Source organism: Mustela lutreola, chromosome 5, assembly GCF_030435805.1.
Source record: "Mustela lutreola isolate mMusLut2 chromosome 5, mMusLut2.pri, whole genome shotgun sequence".
Classification (NCBI taxonomy): Eukaryota; Metazoa; Chordata; class Mammalia; order Carnivora; family Mustelidae; genus Mustela; species Mustela lutreola.
The window spans coordinates 29,813,180-29,836,936 of NC_081294.1; the positions used below are offsets into that span (position 1 = coordinate 29,813,180).

Below are 23,757 nucleotides of genomic sequence, written 5' to 3' on the forward strand. Positions count from 1 at the left end.
TGAAGTAGATTAGCGTAAGAATAAAATGTCTTACCAAGTCAGTGCAGCAAATCAGTTTATTAAAACATGCGACTAATCTCAGAATCTAGTCCTTCCCACGACAGTGGGCTCCTGCCGTTTGAATCTCGGGGTACAGTGCGAAGGCTTTCTCTAGGATCCGGGTAGCTCTTGTGTCATTTTCCTCTCTGGTCCCGCCACTCAGATGTGCTGGGGACCCTCCGAAGCCTGTGGGTGGGTCCGACTGTGTCAGCCCCTCGGCCACAGAAGCACCTCCCGAAGACCAGAGCGGGGAAGGGAGGCTCTGGTGGGTGGTTGACGGAGGGGAGGCCCTCTACCTAAGTAGTTATAGCTCGTATGTCTTCTGATAGTTCCTTGGGTTTCTAGCAGGCACGTGTCCCATTGTTGTTAAGTAAAGCCCGGTATGTATGTTCGACGAGTTAGCAGCGTGGCGGCTCTGCTGGCTGCCCCGCGCTGCTGTCTGGGGGATTGTTTGGTTTGGCACATGTCCAACTCTCTGCTATAAGATGCATTTCCTTGACAGGACAAAGTGTGGAGCTGCATTAGCTGCAAAGTTTACAAAGGTTAGCTAAACACACACAGTAAATATTAATAAACAAAAAAGGCCCACCCACCTTTGACTTTGAATTCTGTTTCTTCATTCCATGTTTCGGAATCCCTGTAGTATTTGATTAATAACCAGTCTTAGGGTAATTGAGCCTTAAGTATCCTTTGCCTAAGTTAGACGGCTCACGGAGCCCTCATTGGCTGCCTTGGTGACTCATTGCCACAGTGGATGGAGCTCTGGAATGACTGTTTAGTTCAAGGGGTCTTATCTGCATTCTCCCTGCTTCCATGTGAAAAGGAGGGTAAGTGAGCTTTATGCTGACCAGCCACGTGTGTGTCTAAGAACTCCAGAGGGGGAAGGACGTGAACAGGAATAGAGGTGTGGTGGCCTGAGCTTGGACTACCTAGAAAGCAATCCAGTCTTGGTCTGTTGGCCTGGGCAATTGCCTCTCTCTAACATTTACACCCTCAGAGTAGAGGGAGAGAGTAACAGTAACCTGCTGCCCCTGGAAACTGCCTGTTTGGCTGGGTGTCTTGGAATTTACCAGGCCTACATTGTGGATCCTTTCCAATTCTGCACCCTGCTCACTTGAAAACATATTTGAGAACCAGTAATCTTAGACTGCTTAGCCAGACCTCTAGAGAACCAAGGAAGTGAAATATCTTTAATACTTTGTCCTGGAGATTGTCCTGGGGCTCTTTGTAGTTGGCTGGAATTTCTGAAGCCCTTGAAAGCCCCTCTTACTATTGTCTCTCACTCTCTGGTTCATGCATATCCCTCTTTTTAGGACCACATTAGGAAGGAATGAGCTCTACTTTATCTGTAGGATACTTGAGTATGATAATGATCTAGAGAAATAAAATTATTCTCCATAGATTGTAATGATTTTAACTTGAACTTTCACTTGTCTCTAACTCCGCATAGCAAAGCAGTCCAGTTAGACTTGGGTGAACTCTGACCCTTGATTCATTCCATCAGCAAACATTTATTGAACACCACACACTAATATAGGCATTTGGGATACATTGCCACCTAAAACACGCCAAGATCTCTGCCTATGTGAAAATTATGTTCACATCAGGGGAGCAGATAATAAGCATAATTAAAGATAAAATTATATATTATGTTAAAAGGTGATACTTTCTTTGGTTAAAGTGAAAAAAAAACAGTAAGGGAAGTTGTGGGGTACAATTTTAAATGCGGCACTCTTGGCATCATGACATGTAAGCATTGATTTGAAGGAGATGAGTATCGGCCTGGATGAACTTATTCTAGATTGGGTTTTATAAGGTTAAGTTTGTGACTCTTCTCATGTTTCCTTATACCTCGCCATGACCATTTGGAAATTTCCAGTGGCCAAGGCATGATTCTCAAATGAATCTCAATGGCAGAGCACCTGTAAATCAGGCTGTGCTTTGTAAACCTTGAATTGTTGATACACTTAATTCCATCTTACCAGCCAAGCACAGTCTTATAAGATAAAATGTGTCTTCTCTGCTTGTGCATTACAAAGTAGGTTTCACAAGCATATGAAGGAAATGACAACCCACGCCCAAAAGCCAAGCTGTATATGATACACTGTTCTCAAGGATTTTTATTTTATTTTATTTTTTAATTTTTAAAAATTTTTTTAAAGATTTTATTTATTTATCAGAGGGGCGGGGAGCGAGCACAGGCAGACAGAACGGCAGGCAGAGGCAGAGGGAGAAGCAGGCTCCCTGCTGAGCAAGGAGCCCTATGTGGGACTCGATCCCAGGATGCTGGAATCATGACCTTAGCTGAAGGCAGCTGCTCAATCCACTGAACCACCCAGGCGTCCCAAGGATTTTTATTAATAACCACTCTACTATGTTATGTTTTATCATGTTTTAGTGCTTGCTCGTGGACACTGGGTAGCGGGCACCATAGATTTAAGAAAAAACTGTGGAAAGAACACCTAAAATTATAAAAACTTGCCCTTTTAACCCAATTTTACCCCTCCCCGCAAACTGGGAAAACACAGCCACTCTGGTTTTATTTTCTCTGTAGAGCATCTCGGCTGTCTTCCATGCTGCAGAGCTGCTCTTGTAGAGCATTGTCAGACAAGAATGAGAAGATCTGCAGACTCTTAGGTTTCCTCTTGAGTTCCTCAGGAATCTCAGAGAAGGATCTGGGGCCATATAATGATATGCATACTTCTCGCCAGTCAGGTGGGAGCCAGAATTTCTATCAAAAGCGATTGAGGAGATGCACAGATACTCTGTCTTAACAAGAATGGGATGATTAGGGAGAAGAAACCAGAGAAATTCAGCCTGAGATAGATTTGGAAGCCCAGAATTTTCGTGATTTTCATTTTGCTCTCAGAACCCAAAATAGCAGTATCTAATCGTACCCTTTTTTCTTTAGTCCTTGTACATTGCATGGCACATGATGGTCCTTAATAAATCTTGAATTGGTGTTTTCATGCTTTGCTTGTTCTTTTTTTTTTTTTTTTTAAAGATTTTATTTATTTATTTGACAGAGAGAGAGAGAGAGATCACAAGTAGTCAGAGAGGCAGGCAGAGAGAGGGGGAAGCAGGCTCATTGCTGAGCAGAGAGCCCGATGTGGGGCTCGATCCCGGAACCCTGAGATCATGACCTGAGCCGAAGGCAGAGGCTTAACCCACTGAGCCACCCAGGCTCCCCGCATTGCTTGTTCTATCAGAGTGAGACCTGCAGAACCTGGCCCAAGGTGTCTCTGCGTACCAATTTGAGCTTTATCTACCCCCCCCCCCCGCCCCACCATTTTGTCCCTGCTAAACCTCCCACTTCCGGCCCACTTACTGCAGACACAAATTAAAAACAGGTTGTCATTCTCACTGAGAACTCATTCTTTTTGACCCCAGAGCACCACTTGTTTTCCTTACCAGTAATGAATTCAAAGGATCATAACTTCCAGCTAACCTTCTCTTAAATAGTTTTTCATTCAGGTTAATGTCAAGTCTTTGTATGCTATATCTGTTTTACTTCTGCTATCATCCTGCTGGTTTATCTCATAGATAGGGAGGTATTATTCAATGCCTGCAAATATATGTTGTTCCTGAAAAAGCTTTATGAGATTTGGATCTTGGTGAACTAAAAACAATAAGCACCTGGCTTCAATCTGCTGTCCAGAGGGACGTATTGTGTGTATAAAAGCATGAAACACTGAGATCTAAATCTGCTTCAGTGGTAAGCGGAACTGAGTTATGTGGGCTTAGCGTTCCAAGATGCCAGGCTCACATGGCCAAGGAGCTGGGGAAGCCTACCTCTACGGTTGCTAGGTTGTCAGGAAAAGAGAGGAGGGGTGTCAGGAAGGAACATCTTTTTCATTTTTTAAAAAGATTTTATTTATTTATTTGACAGACAGAGATCATAAGTAGGCAGAAAGGCAGGCAGAGAGGGGGGAAGCAGGCTCCCTGCTGAGCAGAGAGCCCAATGTGGGGCTCGATCCCAGGACCCTGAGATCATGACCCGAGCCAAAGGCAGAAGCTTTAACCCACTGAGCTACCCAGGTGCCCCATCTTTTTCATTTTTAAAAGGTATCACACTTATAACAAGTGATGGAATAGAACCTAACTCAGGGACACAGCCTTCTCGTTTAGAGGGAGAATGTCCTAAAAATTACAGGTAGCCATCAGGATGATGCCCACTTTTAGCAAACTAGCCACCAAAATAGGATTTTTCCCATCTTTATTTGGCTTCTTTAGTTGATTCCCATGCCTTTCCTTTTCAGAGTGTTGTCCGCTGCCTATGGCATCCAAAGCTGAACCAGATCATGGTAGGAACTGGAAATGGATTGGCTAAAGTCTATTACGACCCCAACAAGAGCCAGAGGTATTTCATAAGCATGGCCTGTTTTAGATGGATGACAGCACCTGGGGGGAGGGCTTCCTTTCCCGCCCTGCTTTTATTTATTTCCCCCTTTGATGGGGATCCACCCTTTTAGAAAATGCAGCTGGCACTGCAGTAAAGCCTCAGACTCCTGGTATTGTACTTTAAAGAGGATTTGGGTATTGCCCTTGATCCAGACAGAATTCAAAGTGAAAGTTTCCTGGGGATTTGCAGTTCTTTAGCTGAAATGCTGAGTGCAAAGGGGGAAAAGTCTTGCCCACTTTGCATACTTCCCTGGACATGGCATTAGCAGTGATACATGTAAGGGATTAACAAAGCAGAGAACTAACCACTTAAAGGAAGTGGGAACAGCTAGTCTGTTTTGTTCCCTGTCTGTCTGGGCTTTTATCAGGTAGTGGTTTGGATTTTGGGGGTTGTTCTCCACCAGCGGAAAGGGACAGCACAAATTATTTCCTTTTCAACCCTATGCCCGCCTCAAAGGCTAGACTTAAACATCCCTGTGTGTTTCAGAAGTCTGAAAACTTCACTGGAGGCTCCCTCTGTTCCTCAGATTATTTTCATTTTCTTTGGGCACAAAGATGAACACTTGTCACCACCCCAAATGACGATGGTTTTGTTTCTCTCTTAAGGTACACTACTTGATTAGCTCTTTTTCTGGAGTAAGCCTTGGTTAGCTAGTATTAAACTGCACGTGCTAAATTCACTGGGGTCCCCCCATAAACCTGTTGTGAGGTCTCACATCCTTTTTGAGGAAAGGAAACTCCTCCTCTATTAATGAATGTTCATTGTTATAATTTGGATCTGAATAGAAACAGACAGTCCTGTCTTCCCTTGGAACTTTGTGGACTAGCTTTGGAACCCTTGCCCTCTCAAATAAAGTTTTCATTGTATTTAAGAACAAATAGGATTTTGTTTGTTTTTTAATAAGTAAAGAAATTAAAAATGCTAACGCAATTAGAATGAGAGTGTCTGTTTGACTTGAGAAAACAGTGAGCCCCATTTGCTAGCCCCTATTTGGAAACTACTATGTTTGGAATCTTGAAGAAACTTTTTTATTTGTATTTGCTCCTCCTGAGAGGGATCACTCATATTGCTAAGGAGAAGTGAAATGTTCTAATCGGACTTTTGGTTAATCCCGCACATTCTTGGGCAGTTGCCCCGTGGCAACACTGCCAAGCCGACTCAGTTCCAGACACTTGTACTCTTACATTTGAGATGTGGACAAATGCCACTTGGGGTGTAGACCACCCAGGTTGCTTTCATCTGAGACAGAAACTAAAATTTGAACCCTGTGACCGTCCCGGTAAAAAGGTTTTTAAATTTTATTTATATCTCTCTAAGATCTTAAATTTTAAGTTCTTTCTATAGATTTCTTAAACTAGTGTTCTGTTGCCCGGTTACCTCTCCAACCCTTTCACTCAGTACTAACCCCTGACTGACAGACTTGCTTTCCCATAAATTTAAGCCCTTATCACCAAGGCCCCTTCTGTTGACCATCCCTTAGAAAGTCAAGGACTTGGTGAGATGGTGTGCACAGAGTGTATTCCTGAAAGTATCTAGTGCTTTTGACATGACTTTCTGTTTATAAGACCAAGTAAAGAAAATAATGTGCTTTACCCGCCCCAGAGGAGCAAAATTGTGTGTGGTTAAAACCCAGCGGAAGGCGAAACAAGCCGAGACTCTAACCCAGGACTACATCATCACCCGTAAGTTGTTAGCGTGGTCTCTCCATCATCTTTCTCCCTTCTGCTGTAGTGTGGTGTTGCTCTCATGGCTTTAGAGACAGAAAAAGTCTTCGGAGTCTGGGTGTATATTACAAAATACTATGTGGACAGGGCTGCGAGTCATGTAACAGCTAACCGCTGTAGCTTCTGTGACTCATCACAGAGACAGCGTAATTTCATGTAACTTTCAGCCCAAAAGGGAAAAGCCTATTTGAGCCTAATGCATTACTCCAAAGCAGCCTTTTAAAGAATAACAATCTGTTCTAAGAATAAACAAGAATGAGTGCTGGTCTTGGAATCAGGAGACCTGGATTTGTCCAGTTCTACCAGTGGCATGCAGTGTGATGTTGAACAACTGAACCTTATCAGGAGAGGGGGGGAGACTGGGTGAAAGGTCTCCTTCAGCTCCCTCTGAGACTCTGTGACAATAGATCTGGAGACATTTAGATACAAAAGGAACTACCCAGAAATCTTACCAGAATAAGCAGCTTCTCTCACATTTGTCAACCTGGCAGATGTGTGTTGCCCAGGGCCAGAGCCTCAGACCTGTCACAGCTAGAGGCTGGAGGGACATCTTGGAAGAAGTAGCAGTTGGGATGAGCAGATGCCCTGTGGACCTCACCAGGGTCTCCGTCTCAAGCCCAGGGGGCGCTGTACTGCTGGGTTTTTCTCCCTGGTAGTGGGTCTCCTGTAAGACCAAGTCCCTTGGAGCTTATGATCAGTAAGGAGATCCCGTGACACTTTTTGCAAGAGTAGAAGTGTTAAAGTCGGTGTCACAACCAGTCTAGCTCATGTAATTACATGCGGCCTACTTAAATTCCTCCAGTCGTTTGAAGTGAAAAGCTATTTTTCCCCCTCCTAAAAATACTGTTGTGTCGTGTTGCCCAACAGAGTGACAGGGTGGCTGTGTTTCTCAGCTCCCCTAACTCAAGGCAGGAGAGTTTTACTGGTGAGTGAGATGGTCCTGGCCCCAGCAGGTGCTAGGGAGAGGGGGATACTAGAAGAGTTTTTGAAGTATTGGAGACATTTCTATCATTCATATTATAAATTCCCTTTGAGCCCCTCTTAATCCTTTTCCTTCTCTGCTCTACTCCCCTGGATAAAGGTTTTCTCTTTTTAAAGGAGGTTGTACTCCTCATGTAAGGATCCAAAGAAAATATTCTGAAACAGTTTTTGGTTAAGAAAAAGATCATAATTTAATTTTACCCCCAGTCACCTTCTTGCTCTCCAGCAGAATATCACTATTTTCCTTTTACATTCATAGACTCTTTTATAAGATTTAATTCTGACATTGAGTAAACAACCAGTAGCAATTGGACAAATACTACTCTGGGTCTTACCCTTTTATTTCGTCCACCATATAGAAGTAGGGAAAAGTCTTCATCAAGTCATCATGCCCGGAGATCCAGACACCCCCCCGCATTCAGGGCAACCTTTACCCCAGTTTCAGTGGGAGAAGTGCTCCTCCCTTCCGGTTACTCAGTGTTGTCAACTCCTCCTGAGAGGTGGTCACATTTCAGAAACGTGTGAAGTGATTCCAGAGGTTTTTTGAGGAGTCTGAGGAGACTTCAGGGCTGACAGGCGAGCTGCTGGCCTCATTCACATTTGGGTCCTGTAAGAAAAAAAATAAGCAGCAGTCCCATTAAGTGTTTTCATTTCAAAACCACAGAAATTAAGTTTAACTGCTACCCATGGTTTGGGCGATGGGGAGCCTCACCAGTGTTTCCGTGACAGTGTTTGACAGTATTTCCTGAGTGCCATTAGTTGCCAGGAGAGGTGAACAATGAGTCTGGTCTCAAACAAAATTAGCTAATTGGTTACAGTAAGACTGTCTTTTATTATTAGAGGAAGGCTGTCATTATGACTTCCATTTCATCTTCAAGTTAGTCATGCTTCAGCTATGTTTTTGGATGGAAGGGTTATTATTATAATAAAAATTTTCAAATGTGACTTCTCGTAGCTCATGCCCTGCCTATGTTCCGTGAACCCCGCCAACGGAGTACAAGGAAACAGCTGGAGAAGGACAGACTGGATCCCCTGAAGTCGCATAAACCCGAACCTCCTGTGGCAGGCCCAGGTGACCGTGATTGATCCAGCTGGTGACCTACAGAGGGGGTGGGGGGCGGGAGGGGCAGGGTTTGCTGAGAGAGAAGTGGGAAGATGCTTTGCTCCCGATTGCTGCTTCGTCTCTAGAGAGATTTTACTACATGGTGGTTTTCAAACATTTTCTCTTTAGCATCAGAACTTTTTGCTTAAAGGATGCAGAATCCTGGTGCATAAAACTTATAAAAATGGAGCTGCAGTGCTAACAGAGAGAAGGTTAGGCCCCTTTCTGCTCAGTCTCTGACTTAAGCCCTTTTAGGTGATCTTAGTGGAACTCTAGGGTTCCCGGAACCCAATGTTGAAACTACTGCTGTCAGTGTTGGCTTCGTACACAACATTTGAGCACTTTGACCAGAATCCGGGCTGGATTAGGTTTCACATAAGGGAGAAGTGGCCATCATTTAGTTTTATGTTAAAATGGAGCTGCCCATTCCCCTAGAGGTTGGATAGAAGTCTTTAGAAATGTGAAGAAAGTAGGTACCCCCTCCCAACCCCGCCCCCCCAAAAAAAAGGAAAGAAAGAAAGTAGGTACCAGAAGCAAGCAAAGCAGCATTGCTATCATAGAACACATACACTTACTGGAATCTCATTTTACTTGTTACCACTTGTGCGGTTTCTGTCTTCCTAGGCTCCTAAGCCTATAGCTTTTGACTTGTTCATTCATCCTGAGCCTCAGTTCTGGGCCTCCATCTGTTTCTGGCTGCCCTTTCCGCCTTGAGCCTTGAAAACATTTCACATATCTCTCTTAACTTTTTTTTCTCTGCCACCATTCTAAATCAAAGTTCCTAAATAATATTCTTACCTGGATTATTGAAAAGCCTTTCTAACTAGACACCGTATCTCAAGTCACTCTCTTTCCTTCCCACCTTGCCTCCATCCACTTTCTACATAGCCTTTATTCCCAGCTCCTCGGGCTTTCACACTGCTACTGCCCCCAAATCTTATAAGCTCCCCACCCCGCGTTTGCATTTCCAGAGAGCCATTCCCTGCATTCTGACGCTAATGCACTCTAGAACATCCCGCCTCCCTTCCCTCCTCCTCCGATCTTCTTTTTTTTTTTTTTTAAGATTTTATTTATTTATTTGTCAGAGAGAGAGCGAGAGCAAGCACAGGCAGACAGAGTGGAAGGCAGAGTCAGAGGGAGAAGCAGGCGGAGCAAGGAGCCCGATGTGGGACTCGATCCCAGGATGCTGGGATCATGACCTGAGTCGAAGGCAGCTGCTTAACCAACTGAGCCACCCAGGTGTCCCACCTCCGATCTTCTGATACTACCGTCAGGTCACTCCTGCCCGCAAATGCCCATTGAATTGTCCTCTTTCTTTACTTTTGTTCTGAAACCATTCTGCTCGTTCTGAAAATGACCACTGCCTTCAGAGCTTTCTCAGATTGGATCCGTCTCTTCCTAAAGAGCTCCCCAACCACCTCAGTACTATAATAGTTCTGTAAGTACTGTAACATTTACTGGCCATACAAATTATGTCACAACTAATTATTTCCTGCCTTTTTTAGTCTCCTCTTATCTTGATTTATAGAATTAATCATACAGCACAATATGGCTCTTCATGTGTAGTTTTGTTTTTTTTTTCAAATCTTCCTAAAATGTCATAGATTTTATGGATACCTGGGTGGCTCACTGGGTTAAGCATGTGCCTTCAGCTTAGGTCATGATTCCAAAGTCCTGGGATGGAGCCCCATGTCGTGCTCTCTGCTCAGTGGGAAGTCGGCTTCTTCCTCTCCTTCTACCTCCTGCTCCCCCTGCTTATGCTCTGTCTTTCTCTGACAGATAAATTAATAAGGTCTTCAAAATGAAAGTCATACATTTTTTTGAATACCAGGCACCAGACTAGCTGTTGGAGATCCAGCAGGGTGCAAATCCCTGCCCTTACAGAGCTTTTGTCTATGAGAGCAGTTCCAGTACCATAAAATAACGTGAATCGGGGAATTCAACTTGTTTTTTCTCCTACAAGGTACTTGGGAGATGGCAAGCCCTAAGATATATTTGTTTAAAGCTATAATAGGCACCTAATGAAAACGGGTTAATTTTTTTTAAAGATTTGTTTATTTATTAGAGAGAGAAAAAGAGAGAGCGTGTATGTGTGCATGCAAGTGGTGGGGAGGGGCAGAGGGAGAGAGTCCTGCAGCAGACTCCCTGCTGAGCGGGGAGCCCGCCTCAGTGCTCCACGCCAGAATCCTGAGATCCTGAACTGAGCAGAAATCAAGAGTCAGCCGCTTGACTGACTGAGCCACCCAGGTGCCCCAGTATTGGTTATTTTTATTAATTGAATTTCAGATGTTCACACCTAAGGAATCTTTTCAAGGCGTACACATGGCCAAGTATTTATAATTCTTCCTTGCATTGGTATCACTATGTAGATGAAACAGCTAAGACATACTTTAAAAAAATCTCTATGTAAAAATGTTATGGGAGGGGTGCTTGGGTGGCTCAGTGGGTTAAAGCCTCTACCTTCAGCTCAGGTCATGGTCTCAGGGTTCTGGGATCCAGCCCCACATCAAACCCTCTGCTCAGCGGGGAGCCTGCTTCCTCCTCTCTCTCTCTGCCTGCTGCTCTGCCTACTTGTGATTTCTCTCTGTCAAATAAATAAATAAAAATCTTAAAAAAAAATTTAAAAATGTTCTGGGAAAGTTAAAGTTTTGTGATTTCCTACTTTGGTTGTGATGATCCATAAATGAAACCCGAAGAGATGATACCAAAGTCCCCTTGAGATTTGTGTGCTTCAGGCTGGGATCTGAAGAAGCCCCAGAGCGCTCCAAACCTTGATCGCGTAGGGAATGACAAAAATTGGGTAAACCTGAAGCTCTGGCCTCACTCTGTTTCTCATGTCACCTGCCACCTTTGAAGCCAGCATTGAGGAATTCTCAACCTTTTCAGTAAGTACAGGGCATACAAGGTAGTATGCGTCTGTACTGTCAGGCTCATTCCAGTTCTGATCTGTATTTTTTCCTTGGAAACAGGTCGTGGCGGCCGGGTTGGAACTCACGGGGGCACTCTGTCGTCATACATTGTGAAGAACATTGCTTTGGACAAAACTGATGACAGCAATCCCCGGGAAGCCATTCTGCGGCATGCTAAAGCAGCTGAAGACAACCCGTATTGGGTTTCTCCAGCATATTCTAAGTAAGGAAACAGCCTTTGAAAACAGAAAAAAATATATTATGTTGAATGAATTGGAAAGAATATAACAACACTACTTTGAGGTTCTAACTCTCTATTTCTTGTTTTATTCTTTTTTAAAAGATTTTTAAATTTATTCACTTGACAGACAGAGATCACAAGTAGGCAGAGAGGCAGGCGGTGGGTGGGGAGCAGGCTCCCCGCTGAACAGAGAGCCTGATGCGGGGCTGGATCCTAGGACGCTGGGATCATGACCCGAGCCGAAGGCAGAGGCTTTAACCCACTGAGCCACCCAGGCGCCCCTCTTGTTTTATTCTTGAGCCTGAAAAATAAGCCAAGTACTCATAGTCCTGAACCTAGCTATTTGTTTGTATCTTCGGACTCTAGAATGGTGCATTTTTAAAGTAGGTCAATTCCATCAGTTATGACCTAGTGTAAACCCATTATGGGAAGTCCATCCTACCTCTGAGGAGAAGGAGGAAGAGCACTCCCTGCATGCATTACCTCAGTTGAAGAGGGTTTAAAAGCAGATGAAGAGGAGCAGCTTGTAGGTCTGTCATCACGGACTGCTTTTCAGCTTCAGAACTGTGTCCGTGAGGAGCATGCACGTCGGCGGGGTAGAGCCCTCCTTAGCGGATTCCCTCAGGTGGCTCAACATGGGTGAACATGTAGTGGTTCTTAAAGCCTCCAAACCAGGCACATTTACACTAGAGAAGGGTCATGTTGTAGAATTTTTTGTTTCGTTTTATTTTGAGCACTTCCTTGCTTTCCGATACCATATAATGTGCCAGAGTCATCTTTGGTTTTCTTCCTCCAGGCCTGGAATCAACTACTTCTTCAAGGAGTCTAGGCTTCTTTTGTTTGAGAACATATTTAGAAACCAAGACATTGGTGCTAGATGTCCCTATTGCTACCCAAGCGTCATTGCTTCTAGTTCCTCCTTTAGGTCTTCTTAGCTGACAAAACTTGAAAAAATATATATGTATACTAACCTGTGCTTCAACACACATACACATATGTACATACATACATACACACATGCATATATATCTGTATTCATATTTTAAAAACTATGAGTTTATAGTGATGCCTCTGATTTCAGTCCTATCCTCCTGGTTTCATTTTACCTTTCTCCTTCCTGTATTTTTAACTTCTTTCTCCAATAATGAAAAACCAAGCTTTCATTACTGACAATATATTCACTTATTTATTCACTGCTAGTTTACATATAAAGTAGTTTCAAAATTGCCTACCCATACACCTGTAAGAAACATTTCCCCAACTAGGATTTCTTTAACCACATTCATGTAGTTTTTTTGTTGTTGTTTTGGGGTTTTTTGGATTTTTTTTTGGTTATTGTTTTTTTTTTTTTTGTCCTTTTGGCGTTATAGTATTTGGTCAAGAGACTGGTTTTCACAGTTACTTGGGTGAGATATTTTCTTCTCCACTCCTGTCAGGGTGGTTCTAGAATTTGTTTGAAATGCAGCTAGGGTTATTTGTTAGTGTGCATTCCTTTTTGGGGTTTCCCCTATGTTCTATTTATTTTGGAGGTTTGTGTAGGGTGTGCAAAATAATACTCTAGTGTTAGGAGTCAGGGCCTTAAAAAAGACTTGTTCTTCCTCTCTGTTCCCGCATTTCCATGCCCCACTTCTCTTGGTCCCTTCCCCACTCACTCCCGCAGGTAGTCTATCTCTTTAGTTTCTGGTCTACCTCTCCCATAGGTCTTTTGCACAAGTGAACAGATTTGTATTTTCTTCTACCCTCTCCTTTCTAAAGGAGAAGCATAATATAATATGCTATTCTGAAGGATAGCATAATATAAATACCCTTTGGGGCTTTGCTTTTTTCACTTAGGATTATGCCCTAGAAATCATTCTACATCAGTTCATAGAGCTCCTTCTCGTTCTTTTTCACTACTGCATAGTACCCCATTGCAGGGAAGTATAGTTGATCCAACCACTCTCTTATGAGTAGACATTTAGGTTGTCCCAGTATTTTGTAATTTCTAACAGTGCTACAGTAAATAAATTTGTGCATATGTATTTTTATATCATTGGAGGTGTGTTTAGGTTTTTATTGGATGTCTTTATATATTATTAAAGTTTTCTCTTAAATTTTGAGAAAGCTGGAACCTGATCACTTTTCAGAACATTAATATGCTGGGAAAAAATCACTTATGAACCAACTCAACAGACATGTTATACCAGTATCAGTGCTCTGTCTGCTAATCATTATGAGCTATTTGCATAAAAGAAAAACACACTGTTTTAGCTTGGGTTCCTTAGAAGTAGGTACTGAGACAAAGATTCATATAAAGGTGCTTTTAGGATACTTTATTATTAGGATGCTTATTAGGACGCACCCATAGAGAAAACCAATAGGAGTAGAGAAGTATAATGAGGCCAAGTAAGGGTGTATCAAGCAAGGTTTCAGGGACCAGCTCCCCTTTAGCTCAGTCTGCAGGGTAACCCTGGAGACCCAGGTCAGAGGCATGGTGACTGGAGTCCTCACACTCCAGTTTCTGTTGATCCTTGCTAATGGCTGGACATGGGGCCAGGGGGCGGTATTCCCAGGTACTTTCAGCTTTTCAGGGCTTCAGCAACCTGCTGACAGCCCTCTGACAAAGAGAGAGAGCTGCTGCTGTTGTGAATGAAAGTACCCCACACAAAAATGCTGAAGAGATTTGCGGGCCTCTGGTGGGGAGTGCTGCCTCCTCTGCTGTCCGTGTAGAGGAACAGACTTGACTCCATACTGTCAGGGGCGGTTGTTCATAGTATGTACTAATAACCAGATGGTACAGATGGAACATCTCTGAACAATTAGTTGGATAATATTACAACAGCTAAGAGGGTCATATTAAGGCTGGCCAGCTAACTAGTGTGCATTTCGCCCTCTTTTGTATAGAATTTGTGTGTGTGTAAGCTAATGTATGTCAACACATCATTGGCAGTCAGATAAGCTTATAGATTATGCCTCTGTTGACACTTCTGTTTTTAATGGAGTCATTATTTTCTATTACTATTAGGGGTTTTTTATACTTAAGGAAATTTGTTTAGAAACAGGCAAAAAAATTAGCTGAGGAAAGAAGAGGAAACAGAGCCATGTTTTAAGATGTGCTAAACATAGTGAGCATCATTTGGAGAAAAATTTGGCACTATCTATACAAATTTAAAATGCAAATAGCCTTTGACTTGGCAATTCTATTTCCAGAAGTTTTGCACATGTGGGTAAATATGTATGTCCAAAGATATTAAGTTCAGTATTGTTTATGAAAGCAAAAGATGGGAAACAATGTAAGTGTCCTTCAGTGAGATACTGTTTTAGAAAAGTACAGTGTATCCATTTAATTAAAGGTAACAAGAAAATATAAAGAATGAGCTAGGTATATATGGATGAATGTGTCCCAGTCTCCTTAAATAAAAAACCAATAAGCAAAAATAGAAACCAGCTTGCAAAACATGCTCTCTGTATACCTGTGTTTTTACACAGTGAATGTACCTACTCACATATCTGATCATTTATACATGAATTCCCCCTGGGAAGAAATACAAGAAATGTAGGTGTTGGGTATCTTTTAAGTAGGAGAACAAAGGAGTGGGGAGGGGGGCGGGGTGGGGAGAGCAGCGTGAAGTGAAAGGGGCCTTCCAAGTTCTTAGTCTGCCCATGAGCACTGCTGCTGGATTTTTTTCACTGTGCATATATTCCTTAAAATCTCAGACATGTAAATGACATATGATATTAAAGTTAGATCCTTCATCAAAATAATTAGTTGTTAGAAATTAGAACAATAACCTTGAAGTTCTAAGGCCAGCTTCCTGGCCTGGATTCTAGCAAGGACTTACTATCCAGTAGGTTCTAAAAGTTATCTTCTCAGTGTCTCATTTTCTTCCGTGGTAAGTAAGGTCTTTGACACCTTCATTTAAATTATATATTGTTAATATCACCCAATAATCAGCAGTATTATTTCAGTATTTATGGAAATACCTCAGTCATTTACTTTGCATGTAAACATACACAGACCTATTTGGAGCAGATTGCTATCAAATGTATTTTAATGTAGTCAGATTTAGGAATTTTTTCTTTCTTGGGTTTTGTTTTAGTTAGGAAGGCCTCTGTATTCAAGATAGTTCTTCAGATTCTCCCATCTTTCCATTAATACCTTCTTTTTTATTTTTTTAGTGTTAAATCTTTTATTCACCTGAAATTATTTTAGTAAAGGGAGTGAGAAAGGTATCTTCGTTTCCTGTGGCCACTGGAACAAATTACCACAAGCATGTGGCCTGAAAGGCAGAAATGAATTCTCTCACAGTTCTGGGGGCCAGAAGTCTGAAATAAAGGTGTCATAGGGGCCACACTCCATACAGGGGCTCTGGGGGAAATCTGTTCCAGGCCTCTGCTAGCTTCCAGATTGTGCCTGCAAGCTTGGCTCGGAGCCACTGTGACCCCAGGCTCTTCTCAGTTCTCTCTTTGACTTTTGCTTCGTGTGAGTCTCCTCTTCTCTCTTATAAGGATACCCATGACATCATCTGGGGCCCACCCGAGATAATCCAGGATTATCTCCTCATCTTAAAATCCTTAGTCATATCTGCAAAGACCTTTTTTTCCAAATAAGGTTGTATTCACAGCATCCAGGGATTTTGGGTGGATATTTCAGCCTACCACAGTAGAGCTCTAATTTGATTGTTTCCTGTTGGTTAGCCAGTTGGTTAGCCAGTTGCTGTAACACTTTTTAATTGGATAATCTAGTTTTCCTCATTGAATTGAAACCACATGGTTATACACACGCACTTCCATTTGAATTTGAGCCCACTTCTGGGCTCTCTGTTGTGTTCTGTTATTTGGTCTGTTCAAGTAGTAGTATCAGACTGTTTTCATTGTTGCTGGGCTGCCTGTTCTCTTTCTTCTTAGTAAAACTTTTCCATTCTGCAGGTTTCCATGACTTTAAGCTATCTAGTAAACAGCTCACCCCCCAATTCTTGGTGCTATTTGTATTGGAATTGAATCAATGTATATATTAACTTAGACTGAGTTTTACAATATTGGTTTTTTAAAACCAAGAGCAAGGGGGCGCCTGGATGACTCAGTGGGTTAAAGCCTCTGCCTTCAGTTCAGGTCATGATCTCAGGGCCCTGGGATTGAGCCCCGCATCAGGCTCTCTGCTCAGCGGGGAGCCTGCTTCCCCCTCTTTCTGCCTACCTCTCTGCCTACTTGTGATTTCTCTCTCTGTCAAATAAATAAATAAAATCTTTTTTAAAAAACTGTTTAAAAAAATAAATAAATAAACCAAGAGCAGGGTATGTCTTTCTATTCAGTCACATCTCTGTCTCTCAGTAGTATTTTAAAGTTTTCTTTATATAGATCTTTCACATTTTCTTTTAATTTTGTTTCCAGTTATTTTGTCTTTTTGTGCTGTCGTAAATAGAACCTTTTCTTCTGCTGAGTTTATAACTCCTGTGTGTATGGAAGTGCTGTGTGGCAACATAAATGTGTATTATTAATGCATATGTAGGTAGTTGCTTTATATACAGCTATGTTTACCCTGTTTTCCTCTTGTTTTCAATAATTTTCCACTCAGTTTACTTGTAGTTTCCAGGCAGAAAATTATATCCTATGCAAATAATGATACATTTACCTTATTCTTTCTAATTATTTTAATTTACTTTAATTTTAATTAAAAACTTTTTTTTTATTTGGGTTTAGAGGACGCACAATGTTACATTACTTTCAGGTGTGCAGCTTAGTGATTTTATAAGTTTATACATTATGCTGTGTTCATCATAAGTGTAGCAGCCCTCGGTCCTGTTATGTCACTGTTACAATATCATTGACTATATTCCTCATGCTGTGCCTTTTATTCCTGTGACATATTCATTCAATAACTGGAAGCCTCTGTCTCCCTCAACCCCCAACCCCCTCCCCTGTAGCAACCTTCAGTTTGTTCTCTATATTTATAAAGAAACTATATTTATAGTTTTTTGTTATTTATAGGTCAAATTCTGTTTTTTATTTCTTTATTCATTGTAGGGTTTTGTTTGTTTGTTTGTTGGGCTTTTTTAGAGTCCACTGGTGAATGCAATCCTACAGTGTTTGTCTTTCTCTGACTAACTTAGTTCACTTAGCATAATACCATCCACGTCCATTCATGTTATCTCAAATGCCATGAACTTAGCCTTTTTTATGGCTGTGTAATATTTCACTGTGTATATGTGTGTGTCACGTCTTTCCTATTCATTTGTCCAATGATAAATATTTAGATTGCTTCATATGTTGACTGTTGTAATTAATGCTGCAGTAAACATAGGGATGCATATATCTTTTCAAATTATTGTTTTTGTTTCTTTGGGTAAAGTACCCAATAGTGGAATTACCAGATCACGTGGCATTTCTATTTTTAATTTTTTGAGGAGCCTCCATACTGTTTTACACAGTGGCTGTACCAGTTAACATTCCCACCAATAGTGTATGAGGTTTTCTTTTTCTCTACGTCCATGCCAGCACTTATTGTTTCTTGTGTGTTTGAGTTTAGTCATTCTGACAAGCATGAGGTGATATCTCATTGCGGTTTGAGCTGCATTTCCCTGATGATTAGTCTGTTGGCCATCTGTATGTCTTCTTTGGAAAAATGTCTGTTTGGGTCCTCTGCCTGTTCTTTAATCAGATTGCGAGGGGGAAGCAGTTGGTGTTGAATTATATAAGTTCTTTATGTATTCTGAGTATTAACCTCTTATTGGATCTGTCATTTGCAAGTATCTTCTATTCAGTAGGTTGTCGTTTTGTTAATGGTTTACTTTGCTGTGCAGAAGCTTTTTATTTCCATGTAGTCCCACTCATTTATTTTTGCTTTTGTTTCCCTTGCCTCAGGAAACACATTTAGAAAAATGTTTGTACAGGCCGATGTCAGAGAAATTACTGCCTATATTCTCTTTTAGAATCTTTGGCTTTTCAGGTCTCACATTTAGGTCTTTAATCCATTTGAGGGTTTTTTGTGTGTATGGTGTGAGAAATGGGTCCAGTTTCCCTTTATTGGATGTAACTGTCCAGCTTTCTCAGCACCATTTGTTGGAGACACTGGGTTTTCCCCATTGTATAGTCTTGCCTCCTTTGTCATAGATTGATTAATGCTTAATTGATTAAGCATTAATCAATCTATGATTGATAATTATAATCAGGCCCATAAGTTTGGGCTTATTTCTGCGCTCTCTATTCTGCTATTAAACTATGTGTCTGTTTTTGTATCAGTAACATATTGTTTTGATTACTCTAGCTTTGTAGTATGTCTTAAAATCTGGTATTGTGATACTCTCAGTTTTGTTCTTTTTTCTTGAGATTGCTTTGGAAGTTTGGGGTCTTTTGTGGTTCCATACAAATTTTAAGATTATTTGTTCTAGATTTGTGAAAAATGTTGTTGGTATTTTGATATGGGGTTGTATTGAATTGCTTTGGGTAATATAGACATTTTAATAATGTTTGTTCTTCCAATCCATTAGCATGGAATATCTTTCCATTTGTTTGTGTCTTCAGTTTCTTTCATCAGTGTTTTATAGTTTTTTGGAGTACAGTCTTTCGCCTCTTTGGTAAACTTTATTTCTAGGCATTTTATTCTTTTTGGTACAATCATGTTGTTTTCTTAATTTATCTTTCTGCTACCCTATTATTAGTGTATTGAAACACTACTGATTTCTGGGTATTAACTTCCAAATTCTGCAGCTTTACTGAATACATTTATTACTTCTAATAGTTTTTGTTGGAGTCTTAAGGCTTTTTTTATGTATGGGACCATGTCATCTGCCAACGGTAATGGTTTAACTTCTTTATCAGTATGGGTGCCTCATTTCTTTTTCTTGTCTTATTATTGTGGCTAAGACTTCTAGTACTGTGTTGAATAAAAGTGGCAAAGAGTAGACATCCTTTTCTTATTCCTGTTCTTAGAGAGAAACTTTCGGTTTTTAGCACTAAATGTGATGTTAGTTATGGATTTTTCACATACAGGTATTATAATGCTGAGGTATGTTCCCTCTAGCCACACTTTTTTGAGAGTTTTTATCATAAGTAAATGTTGCCCAGTTTTTGTACTAGTTATCTAATTGTATTTACTAATACTGCTGGCACGGTATTAAATAATGTCATGATACCGCACATCTTTTTCTTAATTTGAACTTTAAAGGAGTGACTCCATTAGGTTAAATCAAGTAATTGCCCTTTTGTAGGTGAAAAAAAGTCAAATATTGGCAATATCACATTGCTCAATTGTTTAATGATGTCATTGTTTGATAATACTTCATAAAGCATAATTTTTGAGAACTCGTGCATACAAGATGTTACAGATGAATCCATATCTTTCTCTTCTATTTATTCAATAATGATTTATTGAACACTATGGGTCAGGTACTGTTCTAGATTATGGGGATATAGTTTTTATGGAGCTTATATTCAGGTTGCCAGATACAGTAAATAAGTCCCTAAATTTTAGATGATAGCTAGTGCAAAGAATAAAACTAAAATAGGGATAAGTGGATGTAGAGTAACCAGGGAAAGAAAAGGTTAGTATTTTTTAGATACGGTGATTGGGGTAAAAATCTCTGCTATGTGATTTTTTACTTAAGTGAAGGAGTGAGCCGTGTGGATATCCAAGGGAAGAGCACTCCATGCAAAGAAAACACCATACAAAGAACAGAGGCATGTTCATCTGAAATAGATGCTGAATTTTATTACATTCATTTATTGTATTTCACGAAAGTGACCCTGTGACTTTTCTACTTTGATCAATGAGTATGATGAAGTATATTATTGGCTTTCCTCATATTGAATTGTCCTTGCATCTTTGGCATGACCCTTACATAGTTATGGTTTATTCTTTGTCGTGTGTCAGACTAGCTTCAGAAAAATCTTGTACGCTTTTCTGTATATACTCTCAAACTGTTTTGAATACCATTAAACCTATCTATGTTGTAAAGATTTGATAGAGTTCACCTGTGAAACTGTCACAGCCCAGTGCTTTTGTGGAGGAGAAGGTAAAAGAGTAATTTCTTGGTTTCTCTCTTTTCCATCCCCTCATGGTAAATATTCTGTTTGGATTTTCCAAGTCTTCTGTGTCTGCTTAGTAATTAATATTTTCCTGGGGATTCATGCACCCAGATTTTCAGCTTTCTTTAAATAGAATTGCTTGAAGCGGAAGTTCTTTTGGTTTTTTTTGGTGAGCATTAACGGATGATATTTTCCGGCATTATAGGTAGTTGAATTATATTTACAGTTGAATAATGTGCTTGCTTAAATCTTAGCTCTGCCGGGTGGGGAGAACAGGCACTGTCCTGTCTTTTACCCCACATGTGAGGAGGCTGAAGCTTGCCGTCCAGAGTGACTGCAGCAGCACTGGACTTCAGCTCCCGCCGTCCCTCATCCAGTGAGCTCTTCAGAGGGCTGCGCTCTCTCTTAATATCTATACCCTTCCACGGTGGCATTTTCCTCCCGTCTCCTTCCAGCCCATTTGGTCACCTTCCACTTCTTGCATACTAAGTTCATGGCACTGTCTGCGGCATGTGACTCGTTAGCCAGGGCTGTGCTGCTATTTCTCCTGTGTTCACCTGCTGGAGTATACTGTTTACTGCCAAGTGGCAGAGTCTCCGAAGGGAAGCTAATATTTAAAAGGATCTTTCTGTAAAGGTCACTGTAATTGAGAATGTGTGTCTGGTTGTTTTTCTTCACTGCAATTGACTTCTGTCAGTGATGAAATGAAGATTGACTGTATCTCACTTTATCACAGAAAAGCCCCATTAGGCATTCCATAAATCTCCGTGCTGGCACATGACACGTATCCACCTTCTTTCTCCAGTGATGATAACGAATGGTCTTTAAACACTTTACCTGTGCCGATGGAGGCCTCGAGTTTCATTCCTGGCACCAGCAGTGTGAGGGCCATAGAAGTTTTAAAACCCAGCAGGATCACAGAGGCCCCTCGTGCAGCCACACGTGGGCAGATTCAATTACAGTTTCTGGTTAAAAGAAGTGGCTGTGCCGGGAGGGAAGAGGAGCCGGCTGGAGGGCGGGCAGGATATAGATCCAGAATGCTATTAGCTTACACATCACACCGAGATGGACGTGTGTGAGAGCCTGGCCCCAGGCCAGCAGCCTGCCATCCTGACAGCTCTGTCAGCCATGGTCACTTTTCCTGCCAGAGAAGCTGCCATTCTCGCTAGTTCCATCCGTGTAGTTTTCAGTGTGCATGTCTTGTCAGATACGGGATACCTGGATGTAGGTGTGTGTGCTGAAATATCGTTCCCATCTGTAAAGGATCTGTTTAAAACCATGTTGGGTCAGTAGGCAGTATTTAAAGAGGTCGTTCTTTGAACGAGTAAAGGTTTGTATATTGTTTTTGCCAAGAAGAGACATAAACCCACAGAGGAAAGTGTAACTTTTTCCCTGAGTTATATTTAGGTGACTGATTGTCCCCGTCCAGCATATCCCTGTGTAGAGGCCAGCATTTCTCAGAGCGGTTCTGTGGACTGCCTTGTGTCAGAGTCAAGGGTGGGAGAAGGGGGGTTAAAGATGCAGGTTTCTAGACCGCTCCTCACACTCAGCTAGACTCTGTGAGCTTGCGGCTGGAAATCTGCATCTTAAGAAGTTTCCCAGGTGACTATTTTGTAAACCTATTTTGTAAAACTATTTTTGTTTACTAAAGTAAACTACAAATAAACCACAAATGATTTACCTCTTTAAAATGTACAGAATAGATTATTCCAATTATAGAGATTTATGCTGAAGAAACAGATTATTTGCACAACCAAGTAATTTCCCTGTTTTTTTTAAAAAATAGAAAGGTGCTGTCATGTATTTAATATATAAATTATTTTGCTAAATGTATTATTCTACATATAACTTTTTGAAAACATTTTGTATGAGATGAGCAATCCATGATAGCAGAAGCAAAGGGTATAATAATAAAAATGATACTTTTATTATACTTACAGTATGCCAGCCCTGTTTGAGAACTGTATATATATTATTCATTTAATCTTCTCAACAGTGCTGTGAAGGAAGCGGTATTATTGTCCCCATTTTACAGATGAGGAGATTGAGGCAGATTGAGGCTTATAAGCTGACCAAAGCCATATAGGTAGCAGATGGCAGAATTGGGATCTGAGTGCAGGCTGTCTGGCTTCCGGGTCAAGCTTCTGCCCTTGACGACTACAGTGTACTGCTTCTCATCACAAAGCAACTCATGGCAGATATGAAAAAAAAAATTGAGTACTAGTGAAGCTGAAAAGACAACTGTGTAAGCCAGAATGGCAGAGGCAAGCACTAGACTAAGAACCAGAAGTTCCAGGGTGTTGCTCCTGCCCTGTGCTTCGCTGATGTGGCCCGGGCCTGTTTCCCCATGTGTGAGGATAGCCTGTCTGTGGTAAAGTAAGGCCCAGCTCTACAGTTGAAAGAGGGCGCCATGACACCTGGACGGCCTTAGGCCTGTGCACTTTTCAAAGATTTTTTCCTTTAATTTGTTTAACCATTTGGTGATAAGGCGGATAGTGGTGATTTTAGAGGGTTTTTTTGGGTTTTTTTCCTCTGTTTTCTCTTTCTGTTTCCCATTTCCACAGGTTTCATGTTTGTCCCTTTTCCCTACCTTCATCTAGGCTTTGAACTCACACACCAGCATTATGAGTTAGTGTGCCCTCTTTAATGAGTCCGAGAGATGTTTATCTATTTTTCCAAAATATTATGTGTTCATTTTTTGAAGAAAATAGAAACGGCATGTTGCATCTCATCTTCTTATTCATCCCTAATATTTAAAAAAAATATATCTTTGATTAGCTCCTCACCAGAAAGAAGGGCCCATTTCAAGTGGAATCTTTTGGTCAAGCCCCTTATTTAATCTTAATAATTCTGCAATTGTGATGACTGGGTCACAGTTCATCTGGACCGTATTCATTCTAACAGGGTTAACAAGTGTGTCAGATTGTCAAGTCATGGCTATAATTGACTTTGGCTTTGAGGTTTTCCTTCATAATAAACAATGGGCCCTGAGCCAAAAAAGCTTGTGGTTTATACTCACATACTGATGACTGAATATTATAAGTGATTTCTCCTCATACTCATTCTGTGACCCTGGAACTGGCTTTATGCTTTTTAAATGAATCATATCAGAAGAATATCCCTAATTAAAAAGAACATGATCTGTGTACTTTCCAATGCAGCTGAAAACATTCTGAGATTCTTCTGGAAAGGGAGTGTAAAAGTCCTAGGTTAGAGCTCAGTCAGAAGAGAGAAGACCGCTCTGTTGACAGTTTGAATATCTCACACCAGCAGTGCACCCCAGAAATGTCCTCATAGAATATTGCAGGAGGAATCTTTATTTATTACTGACTATTCTACACCAGATTCCCCTGGAT

General features: G+C 41.1%; 1 protein-coding gene across 2 annotated transcripts in view; it reads left to right on the forward strand.

Moving 5' to 3' along the window:
* The window catches only part of WDR70 (WD repeat domain 70), a 293,941-nt gene that overhangs the window by 262,203 nt on the left and 7,981 nt on the right, over positions 1–23,757 (forward strand). For both annotated transcript variants that reach the window (XM_059173825.1, XM_059173827.1), the window contains 4 exons: positions 4,299–4,399; positions 6,044–6,123; positions 8,102–8,218; positions 11,218–11,380. In XM_059173825.1, coding sequence (XP_059029808.1) covers positions 4,299–4,399; positions 6,044–6,123; positions 8,102–8,218; positions 11,218–11,380 — 461 coding nt within the window. The remainder of the gene's footprint in view (positions 1–4,298; positions 4,400–6,043; positions 6,124–8,101; positions 8,219–11,217; positions 11,381–23,757) is intronic.